Source organism: Oncorhynchus clarkii, chromosome 2, assembly GCF_045791955.1.
Source record: "Oncorhynchus clarkii lewisi isolate Uvic-CL-2024 chromosome 2, UVic_Ocla_1.0, whole genome shotgun sequence".
Lineage (NCBI taxonomy): Eukaryota > Metazoa > Chordata > Actinopteri > Salmoniformes > Salmonidae > Oncorhynchus > Oncorhynchus clarkii.
This window is the reverse complement of record NC_092148.1, coordinates 32,683,687-32,698,932: the sequence shown is the minus strand read 5'-3', so window position 1 is coordinate 32,698,932 and position 15,246 is coordinate 32,683,687. Positions and strand designations below refer to the sequence as shown.

The following is a 15,246-nucleotide window of genomic DNA, read 5'->3' as shown; positions in this document are numbered from 1 at the left end:
TAGAAGGTAGACCACAAAACAAACAGGTCCCTTTAATAGAATTGTTCCTGCATGCTGTCCCCAGGACACAACACACAGCCAGAGTGTATCAGTATTGGCGAGAATGCTAATACTGCCAAAGGGGCCGCAAAACTAATAGCAGAGACATTAAGAAAATGATCCACGGGCTGATATGTTTTCTATAGACGGTGAACTCAACAGAATTGCCATATTTATCATACTCAGAGAGATCCCAACCCCCTGTCCCTCTCCTCTCGCTCTCCCGTCTGCCCCCACAGAGTGATGGAAAGAGAGGGAGGATAGCCCCCCCCCCCCCCCGGCCCTCTGCCCCTTCCTGGCTCGCCAATTAAGCTGCAGCGGCAGGTTTCCATCAACCGTCTGCCCGCCGTCTCTAACGGACTCGGGCGAACCGGGCCTGTCAGGAAATGAACTCATCACTCGGTGACAGCTGCTAATTTCTCCCTCTTCCATGTCACACGCACGGCCTGCTGTAGCTAATAATGAACCACCCGGCTCTGATTAGGAAGCCGCACAGGGTGGAGAGAGTGAGACACACGCCGCGCGCATGCACATACACAAGCATATTACACGTACACACACGCGCACAGCAATACACACATAGAAACCCACACACCGTGGTGATTCACGTGATCTAATTGTGTTAACTGTGCGTTAACTGGGAGGAGAAAGTGTGAAAGGAGACAGCTAGGATTGCAGGTTTTAGCTGAGGCAGGGTCCTGTGCTATAGTCCTGTGTTAGCAGAGAGACATACAGTATGCCATGTGAAATTACAGGCTCACCTTCCAACGGTGGTTATGAGGGGGATTTCTCTGTTGCTGTTCGTCTCTCACCTCACTCACTCAAACCAGCTGTAATCCACTCCTCTCAGCCAGCCCACATCTCTCTCTCTCTCTCTCTCTCTCTCTCTCTCTCTCTCTCTCTCCACACACACACCTGGCTGTGTGTTACATTAAAGGGATGATCTCCTGATGGCCCCTGTGTGAAAGCCAGTCTTCGGCATTGTGTTCATAGCCGTCATGCTGGGCTCCCACTCACTCAATCAGAGCCGAGGCTGTACTACGGCCCTAAGTGAATATTGATTCCCTCTTCCAGCTCTTGAATACTGTAAGGAGAAAGAATGTGAGTGTTCTGTTCAACACAATGGAGGGAGAGAATAGTGGGCTGACCGAGGGAAAGGCGGATTATGATTAGGATGATGGTGGTCATGATGATGGTGATAATGACAATGGTGATGATCATGATGATGGTGATTGGAAACACACTTGGTCGAAGCTCCTATGCCAGTTGATGCATGTAAGTTCATGTGGTTGATGTGAATAGAGATTGTATCACTGTCAAAGAAGAGGTGAACTAACACCCCTCCAAATGAAGATTGAGCTTTATTGTCATTACTCAAATGCCAGTATCATTACAATTTCATTTACAGAAACATATATTTACATTGACTGAGAGCAGTAAAGCCAATGAAAAAAAAAATACTTGTCAACTTGAATTGAATTATGATTATCAGAAACTCAGCACCGTGCCATTTTGAGAACATCCTGAAAAACAGATGGACTGCCCATGGATTCAGACCAATCAGCATCCTGACCATATTGAGCAATTGCTGAAAGAAAAGCCAATCATTGGACTGCCCCTGGATTTAGACCAATCAGCCTCCTGGATATTTTCGATGTCCAAAATACTATTGGTCCTAGATTCAGCAAGGTAAGTTGTAATAGCCGGTCTTATCAAAACATGACCTATTAATGTACCTTTTTAAATGAGCAAAAAAATAAGATTTACATTTTTAATTGCAAATTAATTCACTACTTAAAGGAAAACTCCACCCAAAAAACGATATTTTGGTATTTGTTTTATTAGTCCATTGTTGATATAGTACAGAAATGTTTTGCATGTCCGCAATCAAGTCTTCAAGAGATGTAACTTTCAAAATACAGAAGTACAGCAGGTATGATGCATTTTACACCACATGATGATGCATTTTACACCACATGATGCTGCATTTTACACCACACGATGCTGCATTTTACACCACATGATGCTGCATTTGACACCACATGATGCTGCATTTTGCATCATGACGCAAAATGCATCACACCGGCTGTATTTCTATATTTCGAAAGTTATATATCTTCAAAAAGTGATTGATGACATGCAAAACCTTGTGGGACTGTATCAATAATGGACTAATTAAACAAATACCAAAATATCATTTTTGGGGGTGAAAATGTCCTTGAAAATAAAGCTGTTATTATTCTCTAACTTTCAATAAAACCAAACCATGCAACTTCAAGATTGTAAGTCTTTCTAGGTAATGGGAAAATGTCCTGCTGGAAATGTAATCTTAAAATGATTATTTTTGTAATTGAACACATTTCAAAAAATAGAACCATGTGAAAATAGCCTATGTATTTCCAGTCATGACTCCAAAAACAAGTGGTAATTCTGGCATTGGCTGTAAAATTATGCGTATGTTAAATAATGTTAGCAATAAACTTCGCCCCTCACTATAACTCCATAGATGTCAAGGTTATCCTGAGTAAATCGTTACAAAATGGAGATAAAGCTATGTAAAAAAAAGAATGACATTTTCCATGAAAGAGACAGAGAAAGACTCTTAAGGGCTTTAAGCTGGACATTTGTTCATCACACAGGGAGAGTCTCAATTGCATTTCCTTGATTTCTTGCATCCTCTCTCCTCCTTCTCAAAACCCAATGGATGAAAAGGTCAGAGGTCACTCCCCTATAACTTCTTATCCAACTGCTTTTGAGAAGGAGGTGAGGAGAGAGGACTCGAGGAATCAAGGAAACTTGCCACAGTCACTGACTAGTCCACCTCCACCTTCTCTAGAACCACGTTGTGTGGAGCTCCATCCAGGTAGTAAACCATCCTCTCCCCAGCCTGGCCCTCTGAAACGCCCTCACTCTGCTGGTCGTCCTCCCCTCCCTGGTGCTGGGTGTACATGGTCCCCTCCACCTGGAGGGTGTTATCATCCAGCTCTGTCACGATATAGTGGGTCCCCTCATCGTTGACGATCACCTGGGTCAGCCCGTCCTTCATCATCAGCTGGCTGGCTGCAAACTGCAGCACCTCCTGGACCACCTGCTCCTCCTGCACCTGCTGCTCCTCGCACACCTCCTCCTCCGTCTTCACCTCCACCTCCATCTCCTCCTCCTCCACTCGCTCCATGACCTCTGACACAACTTCCTGGGTCATGACCTCTTGGCTGTCTTCTTCCTGCTGGCCCATCTCGCTGACGGCACTGAGGAGGGCATCCAGAGCCGTGGATGACTCCGACACCATGTGGTGGTGCATCGCCCTTCCCCCGTGACCTCCACCTCCGGCTGCAGACCCGCCGGACTCCAGCAAGACGTACTGGGTGGTGCCTCCGGCCAGGTGATGTGCCCCGCCTGCAGACACCTCCCTCCCTGAGGAGATGACCTGGCCATCCTCGGTGATGTGGAGCACCTCGGCCACCTGGCCCGCCATGGCCAGGTCCCGCAGGGTGGCAGCGGCTGACTCTTCCAGGGCCTGGTCGAAGGCCATCTCCCCATCGCCGTAACCCTGGATGATAATCACCTGCTGGACACTCTCCTGGCCCTCCAGCCCCTCCATGGAGCCCACCCTCCGCACCGGGAAGGCCCCGTCAAACGCTGTGTCAACCTCCACGAACGTGGCTCCCTGGCCCTTTAGACGACACTCGAACGACTTGGACACGATACCTGGGAAAAACACAGAGATATGGAGCAGTGTTAATGGCAAAGCAGTATGAAGTGCATTGGGTTTTGATAACATTCTGTCAATGGACATTTGAGTAATTAGGACTATACTTATAGCACCAGTTACCATTTATTCTTGTAGAAAAATGACTATTAACTATTCTGTAACCATGCCCTCGTGTCTTCAATCAGGGTTGATGGGAAAATGCTTTGTTCAAAAGAACACCAAAACACGTCAGATTTAGACATTTTTGTTTACAAATAAAGGCATTTCTATACATTTTATAAAGAGTGCCTTGGTCCTCCTTTCTTTTTAATGTCCATTTATTCTATTGGCCAGGGACATGTTGTCTCTCTATTGTTTCTTTATTCATTTTTAAATCAAGTTCTGCAGGGCACTGGCAAAGTTTATGTAATAGCAGAGCATAACATAAAAAATATATATCGAAATACTCCATTAACTTCATATGAAAAATAATCTAGCGCGCAATATTTGTAAAAATAAAAAAAGTAAATACACAAATAAGAGAATATCAAGATACTACAATGGGCGACAAGAAGTGGTGAGACATCAGATGGTGCTAATTGATCCACACCATGCCCTGGCAGACCACAGGTTGCTATGGAGTTGCCAAGGCGATGGGAACGGTGTTAGAAATGGCATTGTTTAAGGCTGAGAGCAGCTCAGAGGATTCAGACGTGCACAATCTATCCAGAGAAAAAGGATTTGGAGAGGAACAGGAAAAGGAGACACTCACTCGTGGGGGGGCGATACTTTGTGCGTTCCCCATGAATGACACGTAACATCAGAGTGAACTATAAGTGTAGATGACTGTGGCCGAGCGATGCCGGTTTCATTCCGGACAGAGGAGAAGAGGAGAGCTGCATCAGTTGCCCACTCCTTGAGAAGGCCTCTTCGTTTATCAGAGTCGACCCTATATCCTACCACTGTTTCCCTTTTTCCATGTCTTTCTCTGTCCCGTTCTGTCTGTGTCTCTCATCTCTCTTCCCCTCTCTCTCCTGTCCTTCCATTTCCCTCTCTCTCTGGATGGATCGCGTAATGTATTTAATGTATACTAATCTCCTGAAGTACACGGTCGGCAGGCCTCCTCGCAATAGAAACTAACATTCAACTTCCGTGAGAAGTATAATGACACGACAGGAAACCAAGTCTCCATAATTCAGAGTGAACACATAGTCATGAATACTTCAGTCGGAAACACCACGGTCAGTCTATGGACAGTCTATAGAACAAGTGCTGTGACAACTAGGACGCCTGTCCCTCTGGATGGGAGATGACATTTAGTACAGCAGAAGTTACAGAGACCCACTAGCCACCGCTATAATGCTACCGGGTTATGCCAACGCTCAACTGCTAAGAGCCAAGAGGCCAACCGGAGAGGACAATAACTCAATGCTGTGATGTTTTATACATGACCATAAAACGAGTATGTGTACGTGTGTGTGTGTGTGTGGCATATAGGAGGCATCGCTAGCGTGTGTCACATTATCCGCGGGGTGCTGTCTGCCGGGCCTAGCAGCAACCTGCCTGCCCGCTGAGGTTTATGGGGTGTCACTCAGTCGCCGCCGCCGCCGCGAATCAAGTTAATGTTGCACATCCCATCTCTTCACTTGTCCCCGCACTCCCGGTGGAAGAACAACATTTGAACAGCGTGATTTGGCCCCGGCGAGAGGCTGATGCGTGTTTTAATATGTGTTTTGAGTGTTCTGAGTGACTGATTCCTTTAACCAGCGAGCCGTGAGGACAGAGAAAAGCACACTGCATTATTTGAAGTGATGCCAAACAAGATGGAGGCTCGGGCGAGAATAAGATAAAAAGAAGGAAGGGGAGCTATTGAAGGGAGGCTCTGATGCCGTTTCTCCAGATGAGAGTGGCCTCCCTACAGAGAACGAGGGAAAAGCCACAACAGAGATGGAATGGGAAGAGAATAAAGAATACGAGAATTATAGTGTCAGAGACACAGGAGAATGCAGACGGACAAAACGACAGTCAGTCAGTCAGACAGACACACATACACAGCCAGTGTGCTTGCATACTTAAAGACCTTGAAAAACGAGAAAATTGTACTGTTTGTCCATTTTGAGATACCGTAGGCGGTATACACTTCCTCAAAATAGTCAGAATTAATCTAAGATCATAAAAAAATATCTGGCATTCCTTTTGAAATGTTTTGCCGAAGAGATCTTAGTCTCGCAATTTTACATCTGACTATGTACTGTTTGGTGCAGTATGTCTCAAGTGGAGTCGTCACTCGCTGAATCACAACAGGCACTGCAGGGAAGAATTTCCACTGTTGACCAATCACCGACTTGTGGGCGCCCGAACAGCTGAAAAAATCGAAGCCGAAGTCCAAAACGATCAAAACCGTCACAAAATGTTGTCATAATACCTGTCCAGAAACTGTTTTGGCTGGGAAGCATGCAAACGCCTTTAGCCTACCTCATTACCATGCAACCAACAGCTTGGAGTCGTCAATGTAGTGTACACTACAGATGCAGCTACAGTTGAAGTCAAAAGTTTGCATACACTTAGGTTGGAGTCATTAAAACTCGTTGTTCAACCACTACACACATTTCTTGTTAACAAACTATAGTTTTGGCAAGTCGGTTAGGACATCTACTTTGTGCATGACACAAGTCATTTTTCCAACAATTGTTTACAGATTATGTCACTTATAATTCACTGTATCACAAGTCCAGTGGTCAGAAGTTTACATACACTAAGTTGACTGTGCCTTTAAACAGCTTGGAAAATTCCATAAAATGATGTCATGGCTTTAGAAGCTTCTGAAAGGCTAATTGACATAATTTGAGTCAATTGGAGGTGTACCTGTGGATGTTTTTCAAGGCCTACCTTCAAACTCAGTGCCTCTTTGCTTGACATCATGGGAAAATCAAAAGAATGCAGCCAAAAATCGTCTCTCTCCTCCCTGAAATCAGCCAAAAATTGTAGACCTCCACAAGTCTGGTTCATCCTAGAGAGCAATTTCCAAATGCCTGAAGGTACCACGTTCATCTGTACAAACAAAAGTACGCAAGTATAAACACCATGGGACCACACAGCCGTCATACCGCTCAGGAAGGAGACACGTTCTGTCTCCTAGAGATGAACGTACTTTGGTGCGAACAGTGCAAATCAATCCCAGAACAACAGCAAAGGACCTTGTGAAGATTCTGGAGGAAACAGGTACAAAAGTATCTATATCCACAGTAAAACAAGTCCTATATCGACATAACCTGAAAGGTCACTCAGCAAGGAAGAAGCCACAGCTCCAAAACCGCCATAAAAAAAAACGACTACGGTTTCCAACTGCACATGGGGACAAAGATCGTACTTTTTGGAGAAATGTCCACTGGTCTGATGAAACAAAAATACAACTGTTTGGCCATAATGACCGTCGTTATGTTTGGAGGAAAAAGGGGGAGGCTTGCAAGCCAAAGAACACCATCCCAACCGTGAAGCACAGGGGTGGCAGCATCATGTTGTGGGGGTGCTTTGCTTCAGGAGGGACGGGTGCACTTCACAAAATAGATCATTTTCCTGCCCCATGATAATATGTGGATATGTTGAAGCAACATCTCAAGACATCAGTCAGGAAGTTAAAGTTTGGTCGCAAATGGGTCTTCTAAATGGACAATGACCCCAAGCATACTTCCAAAGATGGCTTAAGGGCAACAAAGTCAAGGTATTGGAGTGGCCATCGCAAAGCTCTGACCTCAATCCTATAGAAAATGTGAGGGCAGAACTGAAAAACCGTGTGCGAGCAAGGAGGCCTACAAACCTGACTCAGTTACACCAGCTCTGTCAGGAGGAATGGGCCAAAATTCACCCAACTTATTGTGGGAAGCTTGTGGAAGGCTACCCGAAATGTTTGACCCAAGTTTAAACAATTTAAAGGCAATTCTATTTTGTGAGGCCGTTGTACAGCTGATGCACAAGCAGGATGGGCGCCCGAGGTGCTGTCGGGGCGTTGAAGGTGACACAGCTAAGTAGTTCAAGTGTCAGAGAAAGCATGTATCCAGGTCACCAAGGATGGGCTGGGGGGGGGGGGGGGGACATGGGAGGTTAGGTTAGGGGGGAGGGTTAGCAGAAGGACGCCCCCCCCCACTACAAGGAACAGGCTACATGCTCGAAAGTAGACCCACTCCCCCCCCCCTCCAAGCCCAGGCAAGGAGAGGCGGAGCGGGGACCAACAGGTCAGCCGTCGAGGGAGGTGTTCTTGTCACCTGCTTTGTTCCAGCTGAAAGGGACTGAGAGGGACCACTGTCAGCTTTACAAGCTCTATGAATCAAAGCCAGGGAGAGGGGAGAGAGAGAGAGAGAGAGAGAGAGAGAGAGAGACAGAGAGAGAGACAGCGAGAGAGACAGAGAGAGAGAGAGAGAAAGAGAGACAGAGAGAGAGAGACAGAGAGAGAGACAGCGAGAGAGACAGAGAGAGAGAGAGAAAGAGAGACAGAGAGAGAGAGACAGAGAGAGAGACAGCGAGAGAGACAGAGAGAGAGAGAGAGAGAGAGAGAGAGAGAGAGAGAGAGAGACAGAGACAGAGAGAGAGAGACAGAGAGAGAGAGAGAGAGACAGAGAGACAGAGAGAGAGAGAGAGAGAGAGAGAGACAGAGAGAGAGACAGAGACAGAGAGAGAGAGACAGAGAGAGAGAGAGAGAGAGAGAGAGAGAGAGAGAGAGAGAGAGACAGAGACAGAGACAGAGACAGAGAGAGAGAGAGAGAGAGAGAGAGAGAGAGAGAGAGAGGGAGAGGGAGGGAGGACTGGCCTGGTGACCAAAAAAACAAGCAATTACACCAGGACGAGATTGACACTAGGGGGACAGACGGATAAGGAGGGGAGAAAGATGAGAGAAGGATAAGGAGGAGAGAGAAGGGCGGAGACACAGAACAGTGCACACCCCAAGGACAAACAGCCATACAAGGGCACACTGATCTTTCTAGGTCAACCGTATATTCAACATGTTGCTCAAGAGAGGCACATAAATTCTATTCTTCAAGAATCAATGGGTTTAAATCATTCATTTAACATATAATTAGGGCATAGGGCTGCCAGTCAAAGGAAGAAGGCATACAACCAGGGTTTGGTACAGTGTTGGTCACCCACAACGCATACAGCCAGGTCACTATCCTCCTATCTCCTCCCTGCACTCCTCTCTCTCCTCCCTGTAATCCTCTCTCTCCTCCCTGCAATCCTCTCTCTCCTCCCTGCAATCCTCTCTCTCCTCCCTGCACTCCTCTCTCTCCTCCCTGCACTCCTCTCTCTCCTCCCTGCAATCCTCTCTCTCCTCCCTGCACTCCTCTCTCTCCTCCCTGCACTCCTCTCTCTCCTCCCTGTAATCCTCTCTCTCCTCCCTGTAATCCTCTCTCTCCTCCCTGCACTCCTCTCTCTCCTCCCTGCACTCCTCTCTCTCCTCCCTGCAATCCTCTCTCTCCTCCCTGCACTCCTCTCTCTCCTCCCTGTAATCCTCTCTCTCCTCCCTGTAATCCTCTCTCTCCTCCCTGCACTCCTCTCTCTCTTCCCTGCACTCCTCTCTCTCCTCCCTGCACTCCTCTCTCTCCTCCCTGCAATCCTCTCTCTCCTCCCTGCATTCCTCTCTCTCCTCCCTGTAATCCTCTCTCTCCTCCCTGCACTCCTCTCTCTCCTCCCTGCATTCCTCTCTCTCCTCCCTGCAATCCTCTCTCTCCTCCCTGCACTCCTCTCTCTCCTCCCTGCACTCCTCTCTCTCCTCCCTGCAATCCTCTCTCTCCTCCCTGCAATCCTCTCTCTCCTCCCTGCACTCCTCTCTCTCCTCCCTGCACTCCTCTGTCTCCTCCCTGCACTCCTCTCTCTCCTCCCTGCACTCCTCTCTCTCCTCCCTGCACTCCTCTCTCTCCTCCCTGCAATCCTCTCTCTCCTCCCTGCACTCCTCTCTCCTCCCTGCACTCCTCTCTCTCCTCCCTGCAATCCTCTATCTCCTCCCTGCAATCCTCTCTCTCCTCCCTGCACTCCTCTCTCTCCTCCCTGCACTCCTCTCTCTCCTCCCTGCACTCCTCTCTCTCCTCCCTGCACTCCTCTCTCTCCTCCCTGCAACCCTATCTCTCCTCCCTGCACTCCTCTCTCTCCTCCCTGTAATCCTCTCTCTCTCCTCCCTGCACTCCTCTCTCTCCTCCCTGCAATCCTCTCTCTCCTCCCTGCACTCCTCTCTCTCCTCCATGCAATCCTCTCTCTCCTCCCTGCAATACTATCTCTCCTCCCTGTAATCCTCTCTCTCTCCTCCCTGTAATCCTCTCTCTCCCCTCTCTCCTCCCTGCACTCGTCTCTCTCCTCCCTGCACTCCTCTCTCTCCTCCCTGCACTCCTCTCTCTCCTCCCTGCAATCCTCTCTCTCCTCCCTGCACTCCTCTGTCTCCTCCCTGCAATCCTCTCTCTCCTCCCTGCAATACTATCTCTCCTCCCTGTAATCCTCTCTCTCCTCTCTCTCCTCCCTGCACTCGTCTCTCTCCTCCCTGCACTCGTCTCTCTCCTCCCTGCACTCCTCTCTCTCCTCCCTGCAATCCTCTCTCTCCCCCCTGCACTCCTCTATCTCCTCCCTGCACTCGTCTCTCTCCTCCCTGCACTCCTCTCTCTCCTCCCTGCAATCCTCTCTCTCCTCCCTGCACTCCTCTCTCTCCTCCCTGCACTCCTCTCTCTCCTCCCTGCACTCCTCTCTCTCCTCCCTGCACTCCTCTCTCTCCTCCCTGCACTCCTCTCTCTCCTCCCTGCAATCCTCTCTCTCCCCCCTGCACTCCTCTCTCTCCCCCCTGCAATCATCTCTCTCCTCCCTGCACTCGTCTCTCTCCTCCCTGCAATCCTCTCTCTCCCCTCAGCTCCTTTTCTGCTGACTCTCCCCTGGCCAAGACTGGCTGACCCCCTAGTCACCCACGCCTTTGCCACCAGGGGACGGAGGGTGGCGAGAATGTGTGTGAGGGTGGGGGGGGGGGGGGGGGGTGTCTGACCCTTTGTCTCATTGACCTTCCTGACCACCCAGAAATTGGAAGAGGACTGGATGATTCGTTCTGAGGAATCACAGACACACACACATTTAACTAACTCTTGGGTGAATTACCACCATGGCCCAATCTGCTTTCTAGCAGAGTTGCCGTTACATTATACATGTGCCCCATAAGTCACCATGGGTTCTCTTACAGAGCACCGCTGAGAAAGCACGCACGCACGCACACACATACACACACACACTTCCACTGGGGCACAATATCTGTGATAGTTAGCGTCAGATCGAAAGCTTGATAAAGGAGCTGAGGTTAGTGAGGCCTGCATGAGGCTCCGCTCAGAGGACTGACACATGGAATCATCACAAAGAGCCCAACAGAACAGACTGCTTCAGTCACTCCTCCACTCTCCTTCCTACCATTCTCTCACTCTCCCCATTACACCTCTCGCTCTCTCACTCTCCCCATTACACCTATCTCTCTCTCTCTCTCTCCCCATTACACCTCTCTCTCTCACTCTCCCCATTACACCTCCCCTCTCTCTCACTCTCCCCATTACACCTCTCTCTCTCTCTCTCTCTCCCCATTACACCTCTCTCTCTCTCTCTCTCTCTCTCTCTCCCCATTACACCTCTCTCTCTCTCACTCTCCCCATTACACCTCCCTCTCTCTCTCACTCTCCCCATTACACCTCTCTCTCTCTTTCCCCATTACACCTCTCTCTCTCACTCTTCCCATTACACCTCTCTCTCACTCTCCCCATTACACCTCTCTCTCTCTCTCTCCCCATTACACCTCTCTCTCTCAATCTCCCCATTAACCCTCTCTCTCTCACTCTCCCCATTACACCTCTCTCTCTCTCAGTCTCTCCATTACACCTCTCTCTCTCTCACTCTCCCCATTACACCTCCCTCTCTCTCACTCTCCCCATTAAACCTCCCTCTCTCTCACTCTCCCCATTACACCTCCCTCTCTCTCTCTCTCACTCTCCCCATTACACCTCCCTCTCTCTCTCTCTCACTCTCCCTCTCTCTAACTCACCCTCTCTCTACCTCCCTCTCTCTACCTCACCCTCTCTCTACCTCTCTCTACCTCACCCTCTCTCTAACTCGCCCTCTCTCTACCTCGCCCTCTCTCTACCTCGCCATCTCTCTACCTCCCTCTCTCTACCTCGCCCTTTCTATAACTCGCCTTCTCTCTATCCTCCCTCTCTCTAACTCGCCCTCTCTCTAACTCACCCTCTCTCTACCTCACCCTCTATCTAACTCGCCCTCTCTTTAACTCCCTCTCTCTACCTCGCCCTCTCTACCTCGCCCTCTCTCTACCTCCCTCTCTCTACCTCACCCTCTCTCTACCTCGCCCTCTCTCTACCTCGCCCTCTCTCTACCTCCCCTTCTCGCCCTCTCTCTACCTCGCCCTTTCTCTACCTCACCATCTCTACCTCGCCCTCTCTCTCCCCCCTCTCTCTACCTCCCTCTCTCTACCCGCCCTCTCTCTACCTCGCCCTCTCTACCTCACGCCCTCTCTACCTCACTTTCTCTCTACCTCACCCTCTCTCTAACTCGCCCTCTCTCTACCTCCCCTCTCTCTACCTCCCCTCTCTCTACCTCCCCCTCTCTCTACCTCCCTCTCTCTACCTTTCCCTCTCTCTACCTCCCTCTCTCTCTCTACCTCGCCCTCTCTCTACCTCGCCCTCTCTCTACCTCGCCCTCTCTCTACCTCACCCTCTCTCTACCTCCCTCTCTCTACCTCCCTCGCTCTACCTCGCCCTCTCTCTACCTCGCTTTCTCTCTACCTCGCCCTCTCTCTACCTCGCTTTCTCTCTACCTCGCTTTCTCTCTACCTCCCTCTCTCTACCTCCCTCTCTCTACCTCGCCCTCTCTCTACCACCCTCTCTCTACCTCGCCCTCTCTCTACCTCCCTCTCTCTACCTCGCCCTCTCTCTACCTCCCTCTCTCTACCTCTCCCTCTCTCTACCTCACCCTCTCTCTACCTCGCCCTCTCTCTACCTCGCCCTCTCTCTACCTCGCCCTCTCTCTACCTCCCCTTCTCGCCCTCTCTCTACCTCGCCCTCTCTCTACCTCGCCCTCTCTCTACCTCGCCCTCTCTCTACCTCGCCCTCTCTACCTCACTTTCTCTCTACCTCGCCCTCTCTCTAACTCGCCCTCTCTCTACCTCCCCTCTCTCTACCTACCCCCTCTCTCTACCTCCCCCTCTCTCTACCTCCCTCTCTCTACCTTGCCCTCTCTCTACCTCGCCCTCTCTCTACCGCCCTCTCTCTACCTCGCCCTCTCTCTACCTCGCCCTCTCTCTACCTCGCCCTCTCTCTACCACCCTCTCTCTACCTCGCCCTCTCTCTACCTCCCTCTCTCTACCTCGCCCTCTCTCTACCTCCCTCTCTCTACCTCTCCCTCTCTCTACCTCACCCTCTCTCTACCTCGCCCTCTCTCTACCTCGCCCTCTCTCTACCTCCCCTTCTCGCCCTCTCTCTACCTCGCCCTCTCTCTACCTCGCCCTCTCTCTACCTCGCCCTCTCTCTACCTCGCCCTCTCTACCTCACTTTCTCTCTACCTCGCCCTCTCTCTAACTCCCCTCTCTCTACCTCCCCCTCTCTCTACCTCCCTCTCTCTACCTTGCCCTCTCTCTACCTCGCCCTCTCTCTACCTCCCTCTCTCTCTCTACCTCGCCCTCTCTCTACCTCGCCCTCTCTCTACCTCGCCCTCTCTCTACCTCCCTCTCTCTACCTCCCTCTCTCTACCTCGCCCTCTCTCTACCTCGCTTTTTCTCTACCTCGCCCTCTCTCTACCTCGCTTTCTCTCTACCTCACTTTCTCTCTACCTCCCTCTCTCTACCTCGCCCTCTCTCTACCACCCTCTCTCTACCTCGCCCTCTCTCTACCTCCCTCTCTCTACCTCGCCCTCTCTCTACCTCCCTCTCTCTACCTCGCCCTCTCTCTACCTCGCCAACTCTCGGGAGGTGGACCTTTGATTGCTTCCTTAATTAGCCATGTCAGATGGCTCCATGGATTTACTGGTGATGTCTACATTCTGAAGATAATTACACGCCTTTCCCTTTCTCCTCCTCTTTCCATTCCTCCCTCCATCCCCGTGTCCCCTCTCTATCTCTCACATGACTTAATGATTCATTATGAATTTGAAGTCGGGAAGAATAAAGCAGATTTTCCCCCCTAATCAACATGGAGATTTCCACTATAATTAAGCATAAAAGTTTATATTTCTTTGTTGCTTCAGAGAGAGAGAGAGAGAGAGAGAGAGAGAGAGAGAGAGAGAGAGAGAGAGAGAGAGAGAGAGAGAGAGAGAGAGAGAGAGAGAGAGAGAGAGAGAGAGAGAGAGAGAGAGAGAGAGAGAGAGAGAGAGAGAGAGAGAGAAAGACAGAGAGACAGACAGACAGACAGACAGACAGACAAGGCTCCTATGATCTGAAAGTCAGATAGTCAGACAGATGAAATATTCAGCCCTCTGTGAGTAATGAAAAATATGGGGCGTCAGGTGGCCTAGTGGTTAGTGTGTTGGGCCAGTAACCGAAAAATTGCTGGATTGAATCCCTGAGCTGACAAGGTAAAAAATGTTCCACCCCTGAACAAGGCAGTTAACCCACTGTTCCCCAGTAGGCCGTCATTGTAAATAACAATTTGTTCTTAACTGACTTGCCTAGTTAAATAAAATAAAAACATATGAGCTGCTTGCTTCATGTCTAAACCAGAGAAGATAGAGAAAGCGAGGAGGGAAAGAAAGGGAGAGAAACAAATAAAGACAGGGACCGAAAGACAGACAGACAACATTTGGTAGAGCAAGGCCTAGCAAAATCAAGGCAACAGGCCTGACCAAACCCAAACCTGCTGCACTACATCCCTGTTGTTACCTCTCGACGACACAACGCTCTGTTTACGTTACCTCCAGATCATCCCTGGTCGTATTTACCTAACAGAGGCATTGCGGAGATATTTATCGTGGTGAAGGGGCTAAATATAGCGGTGGGGAGACGGCGTGAGGCGACCGTGGTGGGAGGTTTCCCTCTAATCTCCATCTGCAGGCTGACAGGCTGGAGAAAGCCTAATGAATGGCCCTTTTCATCTGCACTGCCTGTGTGTATCTGACAGTATAAATATTTAGCAATATCGGAGTCAGCTTGTGATTTTACACAGATGGAGTGATTGATGCCTCTCGGCGGCTGACGCATGCCAAAGACGATCTCCGGTGTTATGTAAACCAGCCCCCTCCCCCTTCTCTCTCTCTCTCTCTCACTCTCTCCTTCGTTCTCACTCTGTCTTTCTCGCGCACGCGAAATCGCTCCTCTTCGACCCTGTCCTCTCTGCCTCTTTCGCAGCTCGTCTTCTTCTCACTCTCCTCCTCACTTTGTCGCTTCTGCAGTTTGCTGCCGCCTGAATTTCAATCTCTGTCCTTTCAAGGTACTGTAGGTTTTGGATATGGACTCCAGTCAATAATGAAGGAATGCTTTACAAAACCACTTACACACTTCACAAGCATTT

At 49.7% G+C, this 15,246-nt stretch overlaps 1 protein-coding gene across 1 annotated transcript in view; it reads right to left on the bottom strand.

The window, feature by feature from the left end:
* Nucleotides 1-1,349: 1,349 nt before the first annotated feature.
* The window catches only part of LOC139366926 (zinc finger protein 407-like), a 177,541-nt gene continuing 163,644 nt past the window's right edge, over nt 1,350-15,246 (bottom strand). Inside the window, 1 exon segment of the mRNA XM_071104684.1 lies at nt 1,350-3,747. Within this exon segment, the coding sequence (XP_070960785.1) occupies nt 2,852-3,747 (896 nt within the window). The 3' untranslated portion in view covers nt 1,350-2,851.